At 29.1% G+C, this 24,967-nt stretch overlaps 2 protein-coding genes across 2 annotated transcripts; one reads left to right on the forward strand and one right to left on the reverse strand.

The window, feature by feature from the left end:
- Positions 1-17,545: 17,545 nt before the first annotated feature.
- Positions 17,546-20,835, forward strand: LOC129911666 (transcriptional adapter 1-like). Its single transcript, XM_055989532.1, has 2 exons — positions 17,546-18,438; positions 20,672-20,835. The coding sequence occupies exons 1-2, from the start codon at positions 17,630-17,632 to the stop codon at positions 20,796-20,798; spliced, it is 936 nt and encodes a 311-aa protein (XP_055845507.1). The 5' UTR covers positions 17,546-17,629; the 3' UTR covers positions 20,799-20,835.
- LOC129911668 (TIP41-like protein) lies at positions 20,826-24,764 on the reverse strand. Its single transcript, XM_055989534.1, has 6 exons — positions 24,591-24,764; positions 24,367-24,521; positions 24,120-24,299; positions 23,844-24,063; positions 21,113-21,274; positions 20,826-21,051 (listed from the first exon to the last, which is right to left on the reverse strand). Exons 1-6 carry the CDS (start codon positions 24,594-24,596, stop codon positions 20,962-20,964), a joined length of 813 nt encoding a protein of 270 aa, XP_055845509.1. The 5' UTR covers positions 24,597-24,764; the 3' UTR covers positions 20,826-20,961.
- Between the last annotated feature and the right edge of the window lie 203 nt (positions 24,765-24,967).

Raw genomic sequence — 24,967 nt, forward strand, 5'->3', positions numbered from 1 at the left:
AAGTTGTGTTTGACACATGATTTTTTGCTAAAAGTATGTTTTGCAACAGTTAGAGTGTAAACTCCGATTAATTTTATGGAAAATACCAAAATTTCATTTAAAAATGTGTTTGACACATGATTTTTTGCTAAAAGTATGTTTTGCAACAGTTAGAGTGTAAACTCCGATTAATTTTATAGAAAATTCCGAAATTTCATTCAAAAATGTGTTTGACACATGATTTTTTGCTAAAAGTATGTTTTGCAACAGTTAGAGTGTAAACTCCGATTAATTTTATAGAAAATTCCGAAATTTCATTCAAAGTTGTGTTTGACACATGATTTTTTGCTAAAAGTATGTTTTGCAACAGTTAGAGTGTAAACTCCGATTAATTTTATGGAAAATACCAAAAATTTCATTTAAAAATGTGTTTGACACATGATTTTTTGCTAAAAGTATGTTTTGCAACAGTTAGAGTGTAAACTCCGATTAATTTTATAGAAAATTCCGAAATTTCATTCAAAGTTGTGTTTGACACATGATTTTTTGCTAAAAGTATGTTTTGCAACAGTTAGAGTGTAAACTCCGATTAATTTTATGGAAAATACCAAAATTTCATTTAAAAATGTGTTTGACACATGATTTTTTGCTAAAAGTATGTTTTGCAACAGTTAGAGTGTAAACTGCGATTAATTTTATAGAAAATTCCGAAATTTCATTCAAAGTTGTGTTTCACACATGATTTCTTGCAAAAAGTATGTTTTGCAACAGTTAGAGTGTAAACTCCGATTAATTTTATAGAAAATTCCGAAATTTCATTCAAAAATGTGTTTGACACATGATTTTTTGCTAAAAGTATGTTTTGCAACAGTTAGAGTGTAAACTCCGATTAATTTTATGGAAAAAACCGAAATTTCATTCAAAAATGTTTTTGACACATGATTTTTTGCTAAAAGTATGTTTTGCAACAGTTAGAGTGTAAACTCCGATTAATTTTATAGAAAATTCCGAAATTTCATTCAAAGTTGTGTTTGACACATGATTTTTTGCTAAAAGTATGTTTTGCAACAGTTAGAGTGTAAACTCCGATTAATTTTATGGAAAATACCAAAATTTCATTTAAAAATGTGTTTGACACATGATTTTTTGCTAAAAGTATGTTTTGCAACAGTTAGAGTGTAAACTCCGATTAATTTTATAGAAAATTCCGAAATTTCATTCAAAGTTGTGTTTGACACATGATTTTTTGCTAAAAGTATGTTTTGCAACAGTTAGAGTGTAAACTCCGATTAATTTTATAGAAAATTCCGAAATTTCATTCAAAGTTGTGTTTGACACATGATTTTTTGCTAAAAGTATGTTTTGCAACAGTTAGAGTGTAAACTCCGATTATTTTATGGAAAATACCAAAATTTCATTTAAAAATGTGTTTGACACATGATTTTTTGCTAAAAGTATGTTTTGCAACAGTTAGAGTGTAAACTCCGATTAATTTTATAGAAAATTCCGAAATTTCATTCAAAAATGTTTTTGACACATGATTTTTTGCTAAAAGTATGTTTTGCAACAGTTAGAGTGTAAACTCCGATTAATTTTATAGAAAATTCCGAAATTTCATTCAAAGTTGTGTTTGACACATGATTTTTTGCTAAAAGTATGTTTTGCAACAGTTAGAGTGTAAACTCCGATTAATTTTATGGAAAATACCAAAATTTCATTTAAAAATGTGTTTGACACATGATTTTTTGCTAAAAGTATGTTTTGCAACAGTTAGAGTGTAAACTCCGATTAATTTTATAGAAAATTCCGAAATTTCATTCAAAGTTGTGTTTGACACATGATTTTTTGCTAAAAGTATGTTTTGCAACAGTTAGAGTGTAAACTCCGATTAATTTTATAGAAAATTCCGAAATTTCATTCAAAGTTGTGTTTGACACATGATTTTTTTGCTAAAAGTATGTTTTGCAACAGTTAGAGTGTAAACTCCGATTAATTTTATGGAAAATACCAAAATTTCATTTAAAAATGTGTTTTGACACATGATTTTTTGCTAAAAGTATGTTTTGCAACAGTTAGAGTGTAAACTCCGATTAATTTTATAGAAAATTCCGAAATTTCATTCAAAAATGTTTTTGACACATGATTTTTTGCTAAAAGTATGTTTTGCAACAGTTAGAGTGTAAACTCCGATTAATTTTATAGAAAATTCCGAAATTTCATTCAAAGTTGTGTTTGACACATGATTTTTTGCTAAAAGTATGTTTTGCAACAGTTAGAGTGTAAACTCCGATTAATTTTATGGAAAATACCAAAATTTCATTTAAAAATGTGTTTGACACATGATTTTTTGCTAAAAGTATGTTTTGCAACAGTTAGAGTGTAAACTCCGATTAATTTTATAGAAAATTCCGAAATTTCATTCAAAAATGTTTTTGACACATGATTTTTTGCTAAAAGTATGTTTTGCAACAGTTAGAGTGTAAACTCCGATTAATTTTATAGAAAATTCCGAAATTTCATTCAAAGTTGTGTTTGACACATGATTTTTTGCTAAAAGTATGTTTTGCAACAGTTAGAGTGTAAACTCCGATTAATTTTATGGAAAATACCAAAATTTTCATTTAAAAATGTGTTTGACACATGATTTTTTGCTAAAAGTATGTTTTGCAACAGTTAGAGTGTAAACTGCGATTAATTTTATAGAAAATTCCGAAATTTCATTCAAAGTTGTGTTTCACACATGATTTCTTGCAAAAAGTATGTTTTGCAACAGTTAGAGTGTAAACTCGGATTAATTTTATGGAAAATACCGAAATTTCATTTAAAAATGTGTTTGACACATGATTTTTTGCTAAAAGTATGTTTTGCAACAGTTAGAGTGTAAACTCCGATTAATTTTATAGAAAATTCCGAAATTTCATTCAAAGTTGTGTTTGACACATGATTTTTTGCTAAAAGTATGTTTTGCAACAGTTAGAGTGTAAACTCCGATTAATTTTATGGAAAATACCAAAATTTCATTTAAAAATGTGTTTGACACATGATTTTTTGCTAAAAGTATGTTTTGCAACAGTTAGAGTGTAAACTCCGATTAATTTTATAGAAAATTCCGAAATTTCATTCAAAAATGTTTTTGACACATGATTTTTTGCTAAAAGTATGTTTTGCAACAGTTAGAGTGTAAACTCCGATTAATTTTATGGAAAAAACCGAAATTTCATTCAAAAATGTTTTTGACACATGGTTTTTTTGCTAAAAGTATGTTTTGCAACAGTTAGAGTGTAAACTCCGATTAATTTTATAGAAAATTCCGAAATTTCATTCAAAGTTGTGTTTGACACATGATTTTTTGCTAAAAAGTATGTTTTGCAACAGTTAGAGTGTAAACTCCGATTAATTTTATGGAAAATACCAAAATTTCATTTAAAAATGTGTTTGACACATGATTTTTTGCTAAAAGTATGTTTTGCAACAGTTAGAGTGTAAACTCCGATTAATTTTATAGAAAATTCCGAAATTTCATTCAAAAATGTTTTTGACACATGATTTTTTGCTAAAAGTATGTTTTGCAACAGTTAGAGTGTAAACTCCGATTAATTTTATGGAAAATACCAAAATTTCATTTAAAAATGTGTTTGACACATGATTTTTTGCTAAAAGTATGTTTTGCAACAGTTAGAGTGTAAACTCCGATTAATTTTATAGAAAATTCCGAAATTTCATTCAAAAATGTTTTTGACACATGATTTTTTGCTAAAAGTATGTTTTGCAACAGTTAGAGTGTAAACTCCGATTAATTTTATAGAAAATTCCGAAATTTCATTCAAAGTTGTGTTTGACACATGATTTTTTGCTAAAAGTATGTTTTGCAACAGTTAGAGTGTAAACTCCGATTAATTTTATGGAAAATACCAAAATTTCATTTAAAAATGTGTTTGACACATGATTTTTTGCTAAAAGTATGTTTTGCAACAGTTAGAGTGTAAACTCCGATTAATTTTATAGAAAATTCCGAAATTTCATTCAAAAATGTTTTTGACACATGATTTTTTGCTAAAAGTATGTTTTGCAACAGTTAGAGTGTAAACTCCGATTAATTTTATAGAAAATTCCGAAATTTCATTCAAAGTTGTGTTTGACACATGATTTTTTGCTAAAAGTATGTTTTGCAACAGTTAGAGTGTAAACTCCGATTAATTTTATGGAAAATACCAAAATTTCATTTAAAAATGTGTTTGACACATGATTTTTTGCTAAAAGTATGTTTTGCAACAGTTAGAGTGTAAACTCCGATTAATTTTATAGAAAATTCCGAAATTTCATTCAAAAATGTTTTTGACACATGATTTTTTGCTAAAAGTATGTTTTGCAACAGTTAGAGTGTAAACTCCGATTAATTTTATGGAAAATACCAAAATTTCATTTAAAAATGTGTTTGACACATGATTTTTTGCTAAAAGTATGTTTTGCAACAGTTAGAGTGTAAACTCCGATTAATTTTATAGAAAATACCGAAATTTACACTCTAACTGTTGCAAAACATACTTTTAGCAAAAAATCATGTGTCAAACACATTTTTAAATGAAATTTCGGTATTTTCCATAAAATTAATCCGAGTTTACACTCTAACGGCCATATTATTCACTCTGGATTTAGTTTGGATTTAAGTTAATTTTAAATCCAATCCATTAAATCAGAATTTCATAAATCCAAGGATTTAATTTTTTGGTCATATTATTCACTCAAAAAAAATTATATGTTTATTCAATAAATTTTGTATAATTTGCATTTATCTTTATTTTTTCTTCACAAAATACGTGAAAAAACAACTGAACACTGTGAAAATTAATTTTACATCTGGATTTATAAAGTTAAACAGACCTCCAGAGAGCAGTTTAAATTTGTTTGGATTTAACGAGATTGGATTTAAAAAATTGGATTTAAGATTGGATTTAAGTAGTGAATATTATGGAATTGGATTTATTTTTGACATTTGACATTGTTTACATCCAGATGTATTTTTTAAACTAGTGAATAATATGGCCGTAACTGTTGCAAAACATACTTTTTGCAAGAAATCATGTGTGAAACACAACTTTGAATGAAATTTCGGAATTTTCTATAAAATTAATCGCAGTTTACACTCTAACTGTTGCAAAACATACTTTTAGCAAAAAATCATGTGTCAAACACATTTTTAAATGAAATTTTGGTATTTTCCATAAAATTAATCGGAGTTTACACTCTAACTGTTGCAAAACATACTTTTTGCAAGAAATCATGTGTGAAACACAACTTTGAATGAAATTTCGGAATTTTCTATAAAATTAATCGCAGTTTACACTCTAACTGTTGCAAAACATACTTTTAGCAAAAAATCATGTGTCAAACACATTTTTAAATGAAATTTTGGTATTTTCCATAAAATTAATCGGAGTTTACACTCTAACTGTTGCAAAACATACTTTTTGCAAGAAATCATGTGTGAAACACAACTTTGAATGAAATTTCGGAATTTTCTATAAAATTAATCGCAGTTTACACTGATTCTTTTGCAAAACATACTTTTAGCAAAAAATCATGTGTCAAACACATTTTTAAATGAAATTTTGGTATTTTCCATAAAATTAATCGGAGTTTACACTCTAACTGTTGCAAAACATACTTTTAGCAAAAAATCATGTGTCAAACACAACTTTGAATGAAATTTCGGAATTTTCTATAAAATTAATCGGAGTTTACACTCTAACTGTTGCAAAACATACTTTTAGCAAAAAATCATGTGTCAAAAACATTTTTGAATGAAATTTCGGAATTTTCTATAAAATTAATCGGAGTTTACACTCTAACTGTTGCAAAACATACTTTTAGCAAAAAATCATGTGTCAAACACATTTTTAAATGAAATTTTGGTATTTTCCATAAAATTAATCGGAGTTTACACTCTAACTGTTGCAAAACATACTTTTAGCAAAAAATCATGTGTCAAACACAACTTTGAATGAAATTTCGGAATTTTCTATAAAATTAATCGGAGTTTACACTCTAACTGTTGCAAAACATACTTTTAGCAAAAAATCATGTGTCAAACACAACTTTGAATGAAATTTCGGAATTTTCTATAAAATTAATCGGAGTTTACACTCTAACTGTTGCAAAACATACTTTTAGCAAAAAATCATGTGTCAAACACATTTTTAAATGAAATTTTGGTATTTTCCATAAAATTAATCGGAGTTTACACTCTAACTGTTGCAAAACATACTTTTAGCAAAAAATCATGTGTCAAACACAACTTTGAATGAAATTTCGGAATTTTCTATAAAATTAATCGGAGTTTACACTCTAACTGTTGCAAAACATACTTTTAGCAAAAAATCATGTGTCAAAAACATTTTTGAATGAAATTTTCGGAATTTTCTATAAAATTAATCGGAGTTTACACTCTAACTGTTGCAAAACATACTTTTAGCAAAAAATCATGTGTCAAACACATTTTTAAATGAAATTTTGGTATTTTCCATAAAATTAATCGGAGTTTACACTCTAACTGTTGCAAAACATACTTTTAGCAAAAAATCATGTGTCAAACACAACTTTGAATGAAATTTCGGAATTTTCTATAAAATTAATCGGAGTTTACACTCTAACTGTTGCAAAACATACTTTTAGCAAAAAATCATGTGTCAAAAACATTTTTGAATGAAATTTCGGAATTTTCTATAAAATTAATCGGAGTTTACACTCTAACTGTTGCAAAACATACTTTTAGCAAAAAATCATGTGTCAAACACATTTTTAAATGAAATTTTGGTATTTTCCATAAAATTAATCGGAGTTTACACTCTAACTGTTGCAAAACATACTTTTAGCAAAAAATCATGTGTCAAACACATTTTTAAATGAAATTTTGGTATTTTCCATAAAATTAATCGGAGTTTACACTCTAACTGTTGCAAAACATACTTTTAGCAAAAAATCATGTGTCAAAAACATTTTTGAATGAAATTTCGGAATTTTCTATAAAATTAATCGGAGTTTACACTCTAACTGTTGCAAAACATACTTTTAGCAAAAAATCATGTGTCAAACACATTTTTAAATGAAATTTTGGTATTTTCCATAAAATTAATCGGAGTTTACACTCTAACTGTTGCAAAACATACTTTTAGCAAAAAATCATGTGTCAAACACAACTTTGAATGAAATTTCGGAATTTTCTATAAAATTAATCGGAGTTTACACTCTAACTGTTGCAAAACATACTTTTAGCAAAAAATCATGTGTCAAAAACATTTTTGAATGAAATTTCGGAATTTTCTATAAAATTAATCGGAGTTTACACTCTAACTGTTGCAAAACATACTTTTAGCAAAAAATCATGTGTCAAACACATTTTTAAATGAAATTTTGGTATTTTCCATAAAATTAATCGGAGTTTACACTCTAACTGTTGCAAAACATACTTTTAGCAAAAAATCATGTGTCAAACACAACTTTGAATGAAATTTCGGAATTTTCTATAAAATTAATCGGAGTTTACACTCTAACTGTTGCAAAACATACTTTTAGCAAAAAATCATGTGTCAAAAACATTTTTGAATGAAATTTCGGAATTTTCTATAAAATTAATCGGAGTTTACACTCTAACTGTTGCAAAACATACTTTTTGCAAGAAATCATGTGTGAAACACAACTTTGAATGAAATTTCGGAATTTTCTATAAAATTAATCGCAGTTTACACTGATTCTTTTGCAAAACATACTTTTTGCAAGAAATCATGTGTCAAACACAACTTTGAATGAAATTTCGGTATTTTCCATAAAATTAATCGGAGTTTACACTCTAACTGTTGCAAAACATACTTTTTGCTAAAAATTAGTGTTAAAGCCATTTTGAACTCATACTCGCCACTTGTTATGGAATTGATTTTCTGACGAGAACAATTTTTGATGTATTTTCCCTGATTTTATATTTTCCTGATATAGGTAAAAGAGATATGGAAAAAGAAAATATTTTTCGGTAGGTGCATCTGTACTTTTCGATTGACTAATTTGCGTTTCACCGAGTTTCAAATTAACTCGTATTATTAGGCCCATTTTTTCGATAAAGCAGATTATTTCCATCCGAATAACAGGTAGCTACCTATTACATATATTATAAGATAGTAATTTTTCGTTTGAGCAATTAACATTTCACTGGCTAACAGAATAACGTTACAGACGTCCATCCCAATAACAGCTATTAAAGACTATTATTACTTTTATTATAATAGAAGCAATTATATATTACGTCCTCGCAGAGATTTTTTTCTCGTTTATTACAATTTTAGAAATGCGTAAAATATTAATACTTAGATACTTTGCTTTATGAGCAGTGAGTTGTTGTTGCCACTTAAAAACCCATCCTTCCAATACTTGTTATTGAAAACAAGTCATTGGAATATCGCTTTAACAATAAAAATAGTTATTGGAATACAAATTATGTTAAATTAAAATAAAAAAATAAATAAAAAAAATAAATAAAAAAAAAAAAACTCGTTCCCATCACCGTACTCGAACTCATGTACGTCGTGTAAGAGGCCGACATCCTGTCTATCATACTATCACTCAGTTATAAAAATCTATGTCCTAGAATGTACAATAGTACAATAATAAATGGTGTATGTGATTGACCTACAAAATTCAAGAACACCTTACATTGTAAACAAAAATGCTTTTTTTTATGACTTTATAGGAACCACTTAACAAAGAATGTAGTTACATAAAATATAGTAGTTTTTTTTTCCTTTACTTTGAATAAAAAACTGGCCAAAAAGAACTTCGAGTTTGCATTTTACAAAAAAACCAAGTGTGGCAATTATTTCGCAAAAAAAAAAAAAATTAAATTTTAATCAGCGATTTAACAAACAGAGGGTATGCCCTGCTAACTTTATATGGAAAGTGACTCAAAAAATAAACTTAAACTTTTTTGCAAAAAAAAACCAAGAGCGCATCAATTTTTTTGAGTTTGCGGTTTTTATATTGACCCAATGCGGCAATTAATTAGCCAAAAAATTTTTAAAATTGACCAAGGATTTAAGAAATAGATGGTTTGTCATGCTAACTTTATACGATATGAGGCCAAAAACAGTTTTTAATTTTTTTTGAAAAAACCAAAAGCGCGGCAATTTTTTTGAGTTTGCAGTTTTTATATTAACCCAATGCGGCAATTAATTGGCCAAAAAAATTTTCAAATTGACCAAGGATTTAAGAAATAGATGGTTTGTCATGCTAACTTTATACGATATGAGGCCAAAAACAGTTTTTAATTTTTTTTGAAAAAACCAAAAGCGCGGCAATTTTTTTGAGTTTGCAGTTTTTATATTAACCCAATGCGGCAATTAATTGGCCAAAAAAATTTTCAAATTGACCAAGGATTTAAGAAATAGATGGTTTGTCATGCTAACTTTATACGATATGAGGCCAAAAACAGTTTTTAATTTTTTTTGAAAAAACCAAAAGCGCGGCAATTTTTTTGAGTTTGCAGTTTTTATATTAACCCAATGCGGCAATTAATTGGCCAAAAAAATTTTCAAATTGAGCAAGGATTTAAGAAATAGATGGTTTGTCATGCTAACTTTATACGATATGAGGCCAAAAACAGTTTTTAATTTTTTTTGAAAAAACCAAAAGCGCGGCAATTTTTTTGAGTTTGCAGTTTTTATATTAACCCAATGCGGCAATTAATTGGCCAAAAAAATTTTCAAATTGAGCAAGGATTTAAGAAATAGATGGTTTGTCATGCTAACTTTATACGATATGAGGCCAAAAACAGTTTTTAATTTTTTTTGAAAAAACCAAAAGCGCGGCAATTTTTTTGAGTTTGCAGTTTTTATATTAACCCAATGCGGCAATTAATTGGCCAAAAAAATTTTCAAATTGACCAAGGATTTAAGAAATAGATGGTTTGTCATGCTAACTTTATACGATATGAGGCCAAAAACAGTTTTTAATTTTTTTTGAAAAAACCAAAAGCGCGGCAATTTTTTTGAGTTTGCAGTTTTTATATTAACCCAATGCGGCAATTAATTGGCCAAAAATATTTTCAAATTGACCAAGGATTTAAGAAATAGATGGTTTGTCATGCTAACTTTATACGATATGAGGCCAAAAACAGTTTTTAATTTTTTTTGAAAAAACCAAAAGCGCGGCAATTTTTTTGAGTTTGCAGTTTTTATATTAACCCAATGCGGCAATTAATTGGCCAAAAAAATTTTCAAATTGACCAAGGATTTAAGAAATAGAAGGTTTGTCATGCTAACTTTATACGATATGAGGCCAAAAACAGTTTTTAATTTTTTTTGAAAAAACCAAAAGCGCGGCAATTTTTTTGAGTTTGCAGTTTTTATATTAACCCAATGCGGCAATTAATTGGCCAAAAAAAATTTCAAATTGACCAAGGATTTAAGAAATAGATGGTTTGTCATGCTAACTTTATACGATATGAGGCCAAAAACAGTTTTTAATTTTTTTTGAAAAAACCAAAAGCGCGGCAATTTTTTTGAGTTTGCAGTTTTTATATTAACCCAATGCGGCAATTAATTGGCCAAAAAAATTTTCAAATTGACCAAGGATTTAAGAAATAGATGGTTTGTCATGCTAACTTTATACGATATGAGGCCAAAAACAGTTTTTAATTTTTTTTGAAAAAACCAAAAGCGCGGCAATTTTTTTGAGTTTGCAGTTTTTATATTAACCCAATGCGGCAATTAATTGGCCAAAAATATTTTCAAATTGACCAAGGATTTAAGAAATAGATGGTTTGTCATGCTAACTTTATACGATATGAGGCCAAAAACAGTTTTTAATTTTTTTTGAAAAAACCAAAAGCGCGGCAATTTTTTTGAGTTTGCAGTTTTTATATTAACCCAATGCGGCAATTAATTGGCCAAAAAAATTTTCAAATTGACCAAGGATTTAAGAAATAGAAGGTTTGTCATGCTAACTTTATACGATATGAGGCCAAAAACAGTTTTTAATTTTTTTTGAAAAAACCAAAAGCGCGGCAATTTTTTTGAGTTTGCAGTTTTTATATTAACCCAATGCGGCAATTAATTGGCCAAAAAAAATTTCAAATTGACCAAGGATTTAAGAAATAGATGGTTTGTCATGCTAACTTTATACGATATGAGGCCAAAAACAGTTTTTAATTTTTTTTGAAAAAACCAAAAGCGCGGCAATTTTTTTGAGTTTGCAGTTTTTATATTAACCCAATGCGGCAATTAATTGGCCAAAAAAATTTTCAAATTGACCAAGGATTTAAGAAATAGATGGTTTGTCATGCTAACTTTATACGATATGAGGCCAAAAACAGTTTTTAATTTTTTTTGAAAAAACCAAAAGCGCGGCAATTTTTTTGAGTTTGCAGTTTTTATATTAACCCAATGCGGCAATTAATTGGCCAAAAAAATTTTCAAATTGAGCAAGGATTTAAGAAATAGATGGTTTGTCATGCTAACTTTATACGATATGAGGCCAAAAACAGTTTTTAATTTTTTTTGAAAAAACCAAAAGCGCGGCAATTTTTTTGAGTTTGCAGTTTTTATATTAACCCAATGCGGCAATTAATTGGCCAAAAAAATTTTCAAATTGACCAAGGATTTAAGAAATAGATGGTTTGTCATGCTAACTTTATACGATATGAGGCCAAAAACAGTTTTTAATTTTTTTTGAAAAAACCAAAAGCGCGGCAATTTTTTTGAGTTTGCAGTTTTTATATTAACCCAATGCGGCAATTAATTGGCCAAAAAAATTTTCAAATTGACCAAGGATTTAAGAAATAGATGGTTTGTCATGCTAACTTTATACGATATGAGGCCAAAAACAGTTTTTAATTTTTTTTGAAAAAACCAAAAGCGCGGCAATTTTTTTGAGTTTGCAGTTTTTATATTAACCCAATGCGGCAATTAATTGGCCAAAAAAATTTTCAAATTGACCAAGGATTTAAGAAATAGATGGTTTGTCATGCTAACTTTATACGATATGAGGCCAAAAACAGTTTTTAATTTTTTTTGAAAAAACCAAAAGCGCGGCAATTTTTTTGAGTTTGCAGTTTTTATATTAACCCAATGCGGCAATTAATTGGCCAAAAAAGTTTTCAAATTGACCAAGGATTTAAGAAATAGATGGTTTGTCATGCTAACTTTATACGATATGAGGCCAAAAAAAGTTTTTAATTTTTTTTGAAAAAACCAAAAGCGCGGCAATTTTTTTGAGTTTGCAGTTTTTATATTAACCCAATGCGGCAATTAATTGGCCAAAAAAATTTTCAAATTGACCAAGGATTTAAGAAATAGATGGTTTGTCATGCTAACTTTATACGATATGAGGCCAAAAACAGTTTTTAATTTTTTTTGAAAAAACCAAAAGCGCGGCAATTTTTTTGAGTTTGCAGTTTTTATATTAACCCAATGCGGCAATTAATTGGCCAAAAAAATTTTCAAATTGACCAAGGATTTAAGAAATAGATGGTTTGTCATGCTAACTTTATACGATATGAGGCCAAAAACAGTTTTTAATTTTTTTTGAAAAAACCAAAAGCGCGGCAATTTTTTTGAGTTTGCAGTTTTTATATTAACCCAATGCGGCAATTAATTGGCCAAAAAAATTTTCAAATTGACCAAGGATTTAAGAAATAGATGGTTTGTCATGCTAACTTTATACGATATGAGGTCAAAAACAGTTTTTAATTTTTTTTGAAAAAACCAAAAGCGCGGCAATTTTTTTGAGTTTGCAGTTTTTATATTAACCCAATGCGGCAATTAATTGGCCAAAAAAATTTTCAAATTGACCAAGGATTTAAGAAATAGATGGTTTGTCATGCTAACTTTATACGATATGAGGCCAAAAACAGTTTTTAATTTTTTTTGAAAAAACCAAAAGCGCGGCAATTTTTTTGAGTTTGCAGTTTTTATATTAACCCAATGCGGCAATTAATTGGCCAAAAAAATTTTCAAATTGACCAAGGATTTAAGAAATAGATGGTTTGTCATGCTAACTTTATACGATATGAGGCCAAAAACAGTTTTTAATTTTTTTTGAAAAAACCAAAAGCGCGGCAATTTTTTTGAGTTTGCAGTTTTTATATTAACCCAATGCGGCAATTAATTGGCCAAAAAAATTTTCAAATTGACCAAGGATTTAAGAAATAGATGGTTTGTCATGCTAACTTTATACGATATGAGGCCAAAAACAGTTTTTAATTTTTTTTGAAAAAACCAAAAGCGCGGCAATTTTTTTGAGTTTGCAGTTTTTATATTAACCCAATGCGGCAATTAATTGGCCAAAAAAGTTTTCAAATTGACCAAGGATTTAAGAAATAGATGGTTTGTCATGCTAACTTTATACGATATGAGGCCAAAAACAGTTTTTAATTTTTTTTGAAAAAACCAAAAGCGCGGCAATTTTTTTGAGTTTGCAGTTTTTATATTAACCCAATGCGGCAATTAATTGGCCAAAAAAATTTTCAAATTGACCAAGGATTTAAGAAATAGATGGTTTGTCATGCTAACTTTATACGATATGAGGCCAAAAACAGTTTTTAATTTTTTTTGAAAAAACCAAAAGCGCGGCAATTTTTTTGAGTTTGCAGTTTTTATATTAACCCAATGCGGCAATTAATTGGCCAAACAAATTTTCAAATTGACCAAGGATTTAAGAAATAGATGGTTTGTCATGCTAACTTTATACGATATGAGGCCAAAAACAGTTTTTAATTTTTTTTGAAAAAACCAAAAGCGCGGCAATTTTTTTGAGTTTGCAGTTTTTATATTAACCCAATGCGGCAATTAATTGGCCAAAAAAATTTTCAAATTGACCAAGGATTTAAGAAATAGATGGTTTGTCATGCTAACTTTATACGATATGAGGCCAAAAACAGTTTTTAATTTTTTTTGAAAAAACCAAAAGCGCGGCAATTTTTTTGAGTTTGCAGTTTTTATATTAACCCAATGCGGCAATTAATTGGCCAAAAAAATTTTCAAATTGACCAAGGATTTAAGAAATAGATGGTTTGTCATGCTAACTTTATACGATATGAGGCCAAAAACAGTTTTTAATTTTTTTTGAAAAAACCAAAAGCGCGGCAATTTTTTTGAGTTTGCAGTTTTTATATTAACCCAATGCGGCAATTAATTGGCCAAAAAAATTTTCAAATTGACCAAGGATTTAAGAAATAGATGGTTTGTCATGCTAACTTTATACGATATGAGGCCAAAAACAGTTTTTAATTTTTTTTGAAAAAACCAAAAGCGCGGCAATTTTTTTGAGTTTGCAGTTTTTATATTAACCCAATGCGGCAATTAATTGGCCAAAAAAATTTTCAAATTGACCAAGGATTTAAGAAATAGATGGTTTGTCATGCTAACTTTATACGATATGAGGCCAAAAACAGTTTTTAATTTTTTTTGAAAAAACCAAAAGCGCGGCAATTTTTTTGAGTTTGCAGTTTTTATATTAACCCAATGCGGCAATTAATTGGCCAAAAAAATTTTCAAATTGACCAAGGATTTAAGAAATAGATGGTTTGTCATGCTAACTTTATACGATATGAGGCCAAAAACAGTTTTTAATTTTTTTTGAAAAAACCAAAAGCGCGGCAATTTTTTTGAGTTTGCAGTTTTTATATTAACCCAATGCGGCAATTAATTGGCCAAAAAAATTTTCAAATTGACCAAGGATTTAAGAAATAGATGGTTTGTCATGCTAACTTTATACGATATGAGGCCAAAAACAGTTTTTAATTTTTTTTGAAAAAACCAAAAGCGCGGCAATTTTTTTGAGTTTGCAGTTTTTATATTAACCCAATGCGGCAATTAATTGGCCAAAAAAATTTTCAAATTGACCAAGGATTTAAGAAATAGATGGTTTGTCATGCTAACTTTATACGATATGAGGCCAAAAACAGTTTTTAATTTTTTTTGAAAAAACCAAAAGCGCGGCAATTTTTTTGAGTTTGCAGTTTTTATATTAACCCAATGCGGCAATTAATTGGCCAAAAAAATTTTCAAATTGACCAAGGATTTAAGAAATAGATGGTTTGTCATGCTAACTTTATACGATATGAGGCCAAAAACAGTTTTTAATTTTTTTTGAAAAAACCAAAAGCGCGGCAATTTTTTTGAGTTTGCAGTTTTTATATTAACCCAATGCGGCAATTAATTGGCCAAAAAAATTTTCAAATTGACCAAGGATTTAAGAAATAGATGGTTTGTCATGCTAACTTTATACGATATGAGGCCAAAAACAGTTTTTAATTTTTTTTGAAAAAACCAAAAGTGCGGCAATTTTTTTGAGTTTGCAGTTTTTATATTAACCCAATGCGGCAATTAATTGGCCAAAAAAATTTTCAAATTGACCAAGGATTTAAGAAATACAGGGTGTGTCATGCTAACTTTATATGGAATAGGGTTAACAAAAAATACATTTTATTTTTTTTTGAGAAAACCAAAAGAGATATATTATTTTCGATTTCACGGCATAATTACGGCAATTAAACTTTAAATAATTAGAGAAAAAAAAATTTAAATTGATCAAAAATTAAAATTTGTCATGCTAACTTTATATAAAGTTAGCATGACAAACTTGGTTTACCGATTCTGACCAAACTAAGCGCGCGGCAATTTTTTTGACTTCACGGCATAAACACGGCAATTATGCGGCAATTACTGAGCCAAAACAAAATTAACTTTTCAAAAGTTGTCATGCTAAGTTTATACGGGTCATTAAGGCCAAAACAAAAATCAAACAATCGATCAAGCTGATGTTGTAAGTTTTGTCTGCTCTTAATCTTACATAAACGCACAACAACAAGCAACAGATCAATTACAACAACAATGAACTCTCAAATACAATTGCCACCACAGTCAACACACCGGTACAATTTACGTAAGAAAGAATGAAGAAAAAAGAAGAACCAACCACCACCCACAAGCCATCAGTTTACCCATGACCACGAAAAGTGGAATCTTGTCGAAACGTCGCGTCGGCCATCAATATTCAATTAATTTGAATAAGAAAAATCGTACTTAGTCCGTTAAGTAAATTAAAATGTGTAATCGCGAATATAATAGTTTAAAATCTAAAAAAAATAGGGCTCCTAAAAAACGAATTTGATTTTTATAGACAAAGGCTTAATTTATTCACACTCCATTAAATTTAATGTCACCATTAAAAAGGGAAATTTTAAAATTTGTATGCGATTTGACAGTTTTCAAATTTTTTAATGGAGACTTTAAAAATAATGGAGAGTGGATAAATTGGGCCTAACTGAGCTCAAATAAAAATATTTCTCAAAAATTTTAATTAAAGCCTAGTACGCTGTTCGCGCTAAATTTTAGCCGAGATAAAATTCCCATACAAGTTATCGATAATTTGTATGAGATCCATTTTAGCTCAGATAAAATTTTTCGATAATTTGTATGTCAGCTATTACATGAAGCCTCAAGAGGCTTGACTCTTTTTTCGAATTTTCTTTTGATAATCATTCGGTGAGGCGCGTACTATTACACGATGCCTCTTGAGTCAAAGACTCAAATTTGACATTTCTCTTTTGATTTAAGTATTGTTGTTGTTGTATTCCACCAAGAAGCAAAAAGAAATGAAAGGGAATGTTGAAAAAAGAAAGAGTGGAAAAAGAAACGTCAAAAACAGTCTCAGAATTTTGGCCCACGACTCTCCGGTCGGATAATTTTTTGTTTTATCTTCTTTCTCTTTTGCACTCATTAGTTTTGAAAAGAGGCGCGCCTCTTGAGGCTTCATGCAATAGCTGACTATGGGAGCTAAAATTTAGTGAGAGCTGCGTACCAGGCTTGACGCCTGTAATTTTATTAAAAAAAAAAAAGTGAGTTAATTTATTGTTTTAAAGTATTTAACAGTCAAAAATGTTGCCACCGCCTAAAGTCTTTCCATATATTTTGAACCTTTTACTTTCTGTTTTCCAAAATAAAAATTTGGGAAAATGTTGTTTTTGTTTCTTAAATAAACAGTTCATTTGCATCACTACATTTTTTATGGAAAGAAAAAAACACTCGGCTTTATCATGAATTCCATTCGTATCAGAAACTCCCGAGAAAGCAATCACAAAATCCGAAATCTTCCATAACGAACGAATTCCGTGATTGTTTTTTTCCGGAATCGCAGCAAATTTCTAATACGAATGGAAATCGTGATAAGGCCGACTACCTTACCTACAAAGCATCACGTTTGCACCAAAAATATTTTTGATGCACATTTTTTAATTAAGCCATATATTTAACAAGTTTAACTAGTTTATATAAAAAAAATGTGTACCTGGAACCACGAATAAGTTTCCCCTAGCTTGACAAAATTGCACACTGTGCGACGATCAAAAAAAAAAAAAAAACAACTTTTAGTGAGAACGTGATCTTAAATTTTTGAATAAATTCCAAAACACTACCTTACCATTATTCATATATATTTCATAACCAATCCAGAACCCCCAAAACTGTAAACCTCAGCTGTTATCCGTCCTGTCAACTGTCACTTTTCATTCGGATATCAAATCCAAAATAATAAATATTTTAGCAACAAACAAAAATTTAACAAACAGAATAAACAAACAAAAAAACCTTTAAACAAATTTGCAAAAATGAGTGAATTAAATGAAAGAGTATTACAAGCTAAAAACGCTCTAATGATTGCCCTCGGCGATAATTATCAAAAATACTTAAACAACATGAAATACTATTTTCGACGCAAATTTGAATATGCTGAATTTGATTTGGAATCCAGGAAACTACTCCCTGGCAATAAATTACATTTGCATAATGAATTATTTGCTGCGATTATGTGTAAAATCGGTGCAATAAATACACCCCAGCCACAATCGTTGATTTCGAGTAGTTCAACGAGTGGCCATCATTCGTCTTCTCGTTCGAATCGAAAGAGAAAACGAAGTTCTCGAACACACAGCGAACGAGCAATGTTTGAGCCTTACGATTTCTTTGAATTTCTTGCTCCCGATCCTTTAGAACCCATTCGCCCGCCAAGTAGCTTTGAAAGCACAATGCAAATGATGCCAACTGCTCGCTATTGTGTACAGGAACTATTTCTTCCAAATACGGGTTTCATTTATGGAAGATTTCAAATTGGCGCCTGGGAAATTGGTTTGGTGCAAGTTGATGATACTGTTGCCGAATACATGTGTATTGCGGTGCAGTTTTTACTTAAAAATCTCATTTCATCGATTATTATGAAGCGGAAGCACTATAAAGTTACTGGCGAAGGGTCTTATTATTATGATGTTGGAGCACCGATTAAGGATCCTTTTTTGAGGAATACAGTAACAAGACAGAAAATTGATGATGGTCCATTGGTATTGGATAAAGAAATAACATCACCTAACTTTATGAGACGGTCCAATGACGAAGGGATATTTCTTTCGGCCTGCGAGGAAGTGTAAGTTTTTTGTCATATTTTTATTTCGTTTTCCTTCACTCCTATGAGAGTACTTATTTTTGAACTTTTCGAGGTTTTGTGTTCCTTCACGCCACAAAAGTGTAAAAAAAAAAATAAAATTCACGACTGGGTCGCACACACTTGTTCTTAAGGTACAAGTAGCAAAATTTGTTTGAAAAAAAAAACTTAAAATTCGTTTTTCAAATGGAAAAAACAACATCAAATTGAGCTCCGAAACGGGTATGCAATTTCACTTCTTTTATTAAGAAGCATTTTTGGAAAAAAAAAAATTTAAACCGTTGTAAGAGCCATTTTTTAAAAAAACTAATTTTTTTATAAATCATCATCGTGAATTTTGTTTCCTCTGTTTCAAAAAATTCAATGTCCGGTTTTCGAAAATTAGATTTTTCAAAAAAAAAAAAATATTTTATTTTTTTAAAAATCCAAAAATTAATTTTTTCAAAATTTTATTTTTGCCTTATATTAAAATTATATCAATGCTTTTTTACAAAAATATTCGATGAAATCGATTTAGTAGTTTCGGAGAAAATCGGATTTAAAAAAATCGGTTCTATGGAAGTACCGTTAATAATGATTTTCAAAAAAAAAAATCTTTAAAAGATAGACTTTTTTTTTAACAAAATCGTTGGAGAAATTGCAACTGTACTAAAATCGGTATATGACAAGTACCGTTATTTTTGGTCCAAAAAAATTAATTCCAAAAACCCCTCTGGAGAGCCGCCAAATAAAGCTACATACCAAGTTTGACATCAATCGGTCCATCCGTTTAGGCTGTAGCTTTGTTTACAGACAGACTGACAGACAGATAGACGGACTTCCGGGACCCACGTTTTCAACATTCTCTATCATCTTAATGTCATGGAAAAATATTATCTCAACTTTTTTTTTGTACGAATGCATAACTTGATATAAAGGGTGTCCCAAAAGTAATGGATCAAACGAAATATGCTGATAGGCCAACTTTAGGGCTCTCAGAATTTGGTAACTTGTTCCTCCCAAATCCTTACGGTTTTCGATTTAAGCAGTTTTTGCAACAGTATATATACTACCTACAACATATATCGGAAGTAAAAATAGGAGTTTTTCAGAAAATCATGTTTCAAAATCCAGGGACTTCAAAAAAAATCCGTATGAGATTTTTTTTTTTTATTAACTTATCATTAGTATATAAGCCATGCTGTCGATAAAAATTCCCCCTGACCATAAGAATACTTTGCCGAAGGTGTTTTTCATTTGTTTAAAAAAAACCGTTCATAACTTGGTTTTGAATTTTTTTTTTTTAGAATTTTTTCATTAGATATGTATTTCATTCTAGTATTAAATTTGTTAATCGATTTAAAAAAAATCATCTCTACTATTTACGGTTTAAGCCTAATACGCAGCTGAAGCGAAAAAAAATTTTGAAGTCTCCAAAGTCAACAACGAACATATTACAGGAAAAATACCATCGAGTATTAAAGCAAAGTAAAAATAATAAAAATAAAAAAATTCAAGTAAAAACATCAGAAAATAAGTTTTAAAGGGAATAGTAAAAGTTAATTGAGTTACAGATGACTGAATTTAATTAAATTGATTTAAAAAAATGTTTTTTATGAAGTATTCCTTTTTGTTTTCAATTGCTCCGTGTGGATACAAAACAAAAATATTTTTAAGGTCTCAGGTCAAAGATAACTTTATTACAAATCCTAAAAGTATTAAGTTTTTAAAATCAAACAATAAATATAGAATTATAGAAGCTATTAAGTAATAAGTAGAGTTAGTTACTTTGTTTTTCTCCCCTAAACTGAAATTTTTTTTTTGAAATTTTGTTTATATCTTCAAAAGTTTTTGTTTTAAAATCATCTCGTTTTCGGCCTTTGACCTCAAATTGATAATACTACAGAAAATTAAAAAAAAGTACTTAAAAAAGTTAAATTTCGAAAAAAAAACAATTGTTTTAATTTTTTTTTAATTTTGAGTTTAAAAATTAGTTTTACCAAAAGTAGTTCGTGAAATAACTTGATTTAAAACATAAAATACAGAAAGAGTTTCTGGCTTTACAAAAAGATATATCATGATACTGTAAGTGATTTCGTTAGTTTTTTTTAGATTTTTTTTTGTTAAAAAAAAACGATTTTATATAAAAAAAAAATTTTTTCCTTCATTTACATTTTATAGCTTCTTTATTACACACCCTACTAATTAATTGACTACCTATGTACTTTCTTTGCAGATATCCACAAAAGAAAAATCTAATAACCCTCAAGGATCTCCAACGAGCATTTAATGATAAAAATATGATTGCATCTCATTCTGTTTATTCAGTTAATCGAGAACGACTAACACAAATGCTCCATTAATTCAAATAAAATAAAAACAAATAAATATAATTTTACATTACAACTTTTTTTTATTAATTTCACTCGAACTTCTCGCAAGACGATTGAATTTCATATAATCACTGGATGGTTTTGGAGAGATAAACCTCTTAATACGGCAGCGATGGGGTGGCTTTAGAGATTTTTACTTAAAAATTAATTTGAACGTTTGTTTTGTCTTGATGGGTAGAAACTTTTCGATTTCATGGGGTAAAGTAAATAAAGCAGGAGGAACCTGTATGGAAAAAATAGTAAGTAAGTATGAGTTATGTATTTTTTTTTTTTAAATAACTTACGGTTTTAAGTTCATCATATTTCGCTTCTCTGGCGGTGTACTCTTTCAAAATAAAATCATTCTCGATTTCGTAATGGTAACGAGTATCGTTTATTTTGAGCATTACATTGTCCACACGCAGGAAATAACGTAGGAGTATAAAAAATCCAGATGGCATGACGCGCTATTTGTAAAAAAAAATATTCCAATAAAGCCACTTTGAAATTCATTATTGAAAAATTAATTTGAACAATGTAAAAGACTTGACGATTGAAAAAATTAAGAAACTGCAAACTTATTACTGCAAAAAGGCAGATTGAAAGGAGTCTATGAATGAGGTCCAAGTTGGTCAACATAAGCCTTATATTATGTCCACATATCAGGTAGAAGCTTTTAAAAAACAAACATGTTTTTTTTTAATATTTTCTTTTTTTAAATTTTTATGGAATTACTTATTTCTGCCCAAACCTTCAATATACTTCTAAAAAAAACGTGCAAATACAAAGGACTTGCTTACAAAAAGTACAAACTACTATTATAGAAACCTTTATACCCGACAAAAAATATGACGAAGAGGCGAAAGCAGTGATAACTGGAAAGTCGGAATATAACATACAGTAGCGAACAAAAAAAATGCAAATGAAAGCGGTTTAGTTTTGAACAAGAACTAAGTTACCAAATTTGGCATATTAAAACTGTTTTATTTTCATTAAACAGAGTCAATTTGTGCAATATTTTACTCGAAAACCATTATTTGGTCAAAAGTCTACCTAAATATGCGTTTTTATAAACGAGCAAAAAAATGCTAATGTTTTAATTGTTTGCATTTTTTTTTTGTTCGCTACTGTATATAACAGAAATGAAAAATAACACAAAAAAGAAAGTACGTAATTTGTGAACTAACAAGATCTGTTACTTAAATTTGTTAATAATACTCAAGACCGATCTCTTATGGATGATAGCTAAAATATTCACAGGTGGTCAGTATTATGAAGGAATTTTAATTAGCAGTTTTCTTAAACCTCTATCGGCACACGGGTGTGCGTTTGGCAGGACAGAAATTTTAAAATTAACCATTTTTCAAAAAAGTGTTTGCAAAACAGTCTCTCTATAATATTGAATATACAGGGTGTCCCAAAAGTTAACGTCGAAACGAAAACGGTAGATAGGGTAGGTGGTGACAGTTATCAGAAAAATAGTAAAAAAAATCGAAGCCATATATTTTGTGAGTTATGGGAATTCGAAAAAAAAAAAATCGAAAAAATGGTCACTCTGTCACGGTTTTTCATGTGCCGTGAATACAAATCTTAATTTTTCTCATTTTTTTTTTAACCGTGAATAACTAATTGCAATCAAAAATTTTAACTCAGTTGCATCAGTTTTAAAGCAAATATTACTTATTAGAGTCATGTAAAGTTTTTTAGTACTTAGTTAGACAAAAAAGTAATATTTGCTTTAAAATGCACCTTAAAACTCTCACAAACAACGAAGATATTGACCTTTAATGATCGTGTGTCTATTCAGTTGACCCAAAAAAAAACTGCATTATTCCATATGGGACACTTTGTAAGAGAGCACTACAAAAAATAGCGGTACTTTGTGAATTATTTTTTCTGATTTGTTTTCTCAACATCACATGCTAACGGTAAGCATCATCAAAAGATTCATTTAAGCTCAATCTTCGGAAAAAATGGACATAATACCTTTGAAAATTATTCAGTTGAAGCGGAGTGTATATATATAAATAAATAACATATCTAATTAGTATTGATAATGCTTCTTAAATTTATAAAGTTTAAATATGTCCTAGTGATAAAATCAACTTTAGCGTAAGTGCAGAGTGGATGAAAAACATTGCCATCTTCTGTAATTGAAAATTTACCCTAAATTGAAAGAAAGGATCTTTATTGCAAATCTCTGCCCAGCATTTACAAACAGTTCAGAATGTTGGACATTATACAAAACAACATTTCAAATTAATGGCATGAGATGAAGAATTTTCGTTGGATTAGTCTATAAAAAAAAAACAGTACAACCAAATAGGTTACAACTATCATTTACTAAAAAAAAGTTTTTGAGACTCCAGTTCAAAATACAATAGCACCGTAAGTTTTAACATAAACTCGAAAAATAGGCCTAAGACTCCTGAAATGAAAACCGCATTTAGTTTGTCTTAGGCTTCGAAGAATTCAAAACCGTAATGTATAAGATCATTATAATCTTGCAAAAAAAGATAGCTTTTTCTCAGGCTGGTGCTGATTCACAGATTTTGTCCAAGTTTGATGTTAAATCTAAGCATTGTTTTGAAAAAAGTTTTTGAGATTGGAGAATATACAACAGGAGTGCACAACGACATAAACCTTGCCAAATCATTAAAAGGTGCAACGACTGAGAAGATAGTCATTTAGAAAAAGTTTTCGAATCTAGAGATAGTTTAATAATTGAATTCAAGAGAAGATGCATTAAAGAAATTAATGAAAAACAATGATCTAGCATAGAAACATATCGAGTCTACCCCGAAAGCTGTAACAAAGCTACACCGCAGGCTACATGCGCCTGTGAAAGGAAATTTTGATCAAATTAGAGTGCTCAAATTACATACTCTTTGAAATATCAATTTGAGGTAAATTTTCAAACGATAATTATTATAGGTAAGCTGTTGTGAACATATCTGGGTATTATTACTGCCATCTATTTAAAACCTAGTCACATTTAAAATATTATAATATTTTGCAATAACTGACTTCACTTACAATTTTCACCGAACACGATGATATCCCATTATCATGCAATTCATCTTCAAACAATGTTAGCTCATGATAAAAAAGTATCTTCTCCTTTTGCATCAACTTGAATATATTCAGTTTTAAGTCAGTCTCCTCAATACGTATCTTATCGTTCATTGTTCCTTGGTAATTGGTTGAGAATGTCCAATCGAATGGTTTGAATTTTTCTTCCAACAAATGACCAGACCTTTAAATTATTATAAAAAATACAATCTTATACAAATAATAGAGAAATCTTCTCACCTGCTTTCTTGCCATTCTTCAGCACAAGCCACTTGCAAAGGTTGCTTTCCATTTTCAACCAAATGAAGAGCATCCATTGGCTTAAAATCTAATTGAGCTCCATTTGAATGAATTAATGTTAATCTATTTTTATGGAATACCATATCTGGTAGATGAGGCAACTCCAGAGCATAACGATAGCTTACAACAACAAACAAAATTCCAGTTCATCATCAAATAAACAAGAATGGTCCTTAATTTTACTTACGTGCATAATTCACAACAATTTGGACTATTTTCTGGACAATTCTCTTTGCCATTGGTACAAACACTTTTTAAAATATGAGATTTTTCATAGGAAATATTCCAGCCTTGGAAATCGATGGTTTCACTATTTTTTGGTAGACAAGAAACTATCTCATCCTGAAGAACAGGAAAGTAATGGTTTATAGTTTTTTTTTTTATTTTGATTTATGCAAAGAATGTACTTACTTCCATTTCAATTTAAAGATATAAAACTTGTTTTGTAATTTGAAATTATAACAGTAAATTTTGTATTTATGTATATATAATTATAGCGTTTAATTTATTTATTTTTATTTTGTTTGCAAAAATTAGAAATAGGAAGAAATGTATCCGAATCCGAATATTTATTATTCTAAACAAAGAATTTTTGTGCCGGTGTCAGATTTGGGTGACAATTAAAATTTTGTTATATCATTTTGTCTCTTTCTCGATTATCCGGATGAATGTATTCAGTGGACGATTTGTGTGTTATAAACAGGGCTTCTCAAACTTTTTAAAATAATTGAATTGGTCGATAAGGCAGCGCTGCATGGAACCGGTTTCGACTAGGGTAGATAATTTTG

The sequence above is a fragment of the Episyrphus balteatus genome, chromosome 2 (assembly GCF_945859705.1).
Source record: "Episyrphus balteatus chromosome 2, idEpiBalt1.1, whole genome shotgun sequence".
Lineage (NCBI taxonomy): Eukaryota > Metazoa > Arthropoda > Insecta > Diptera > Syrphidae > Episyrphus > Episyrphus balteatus.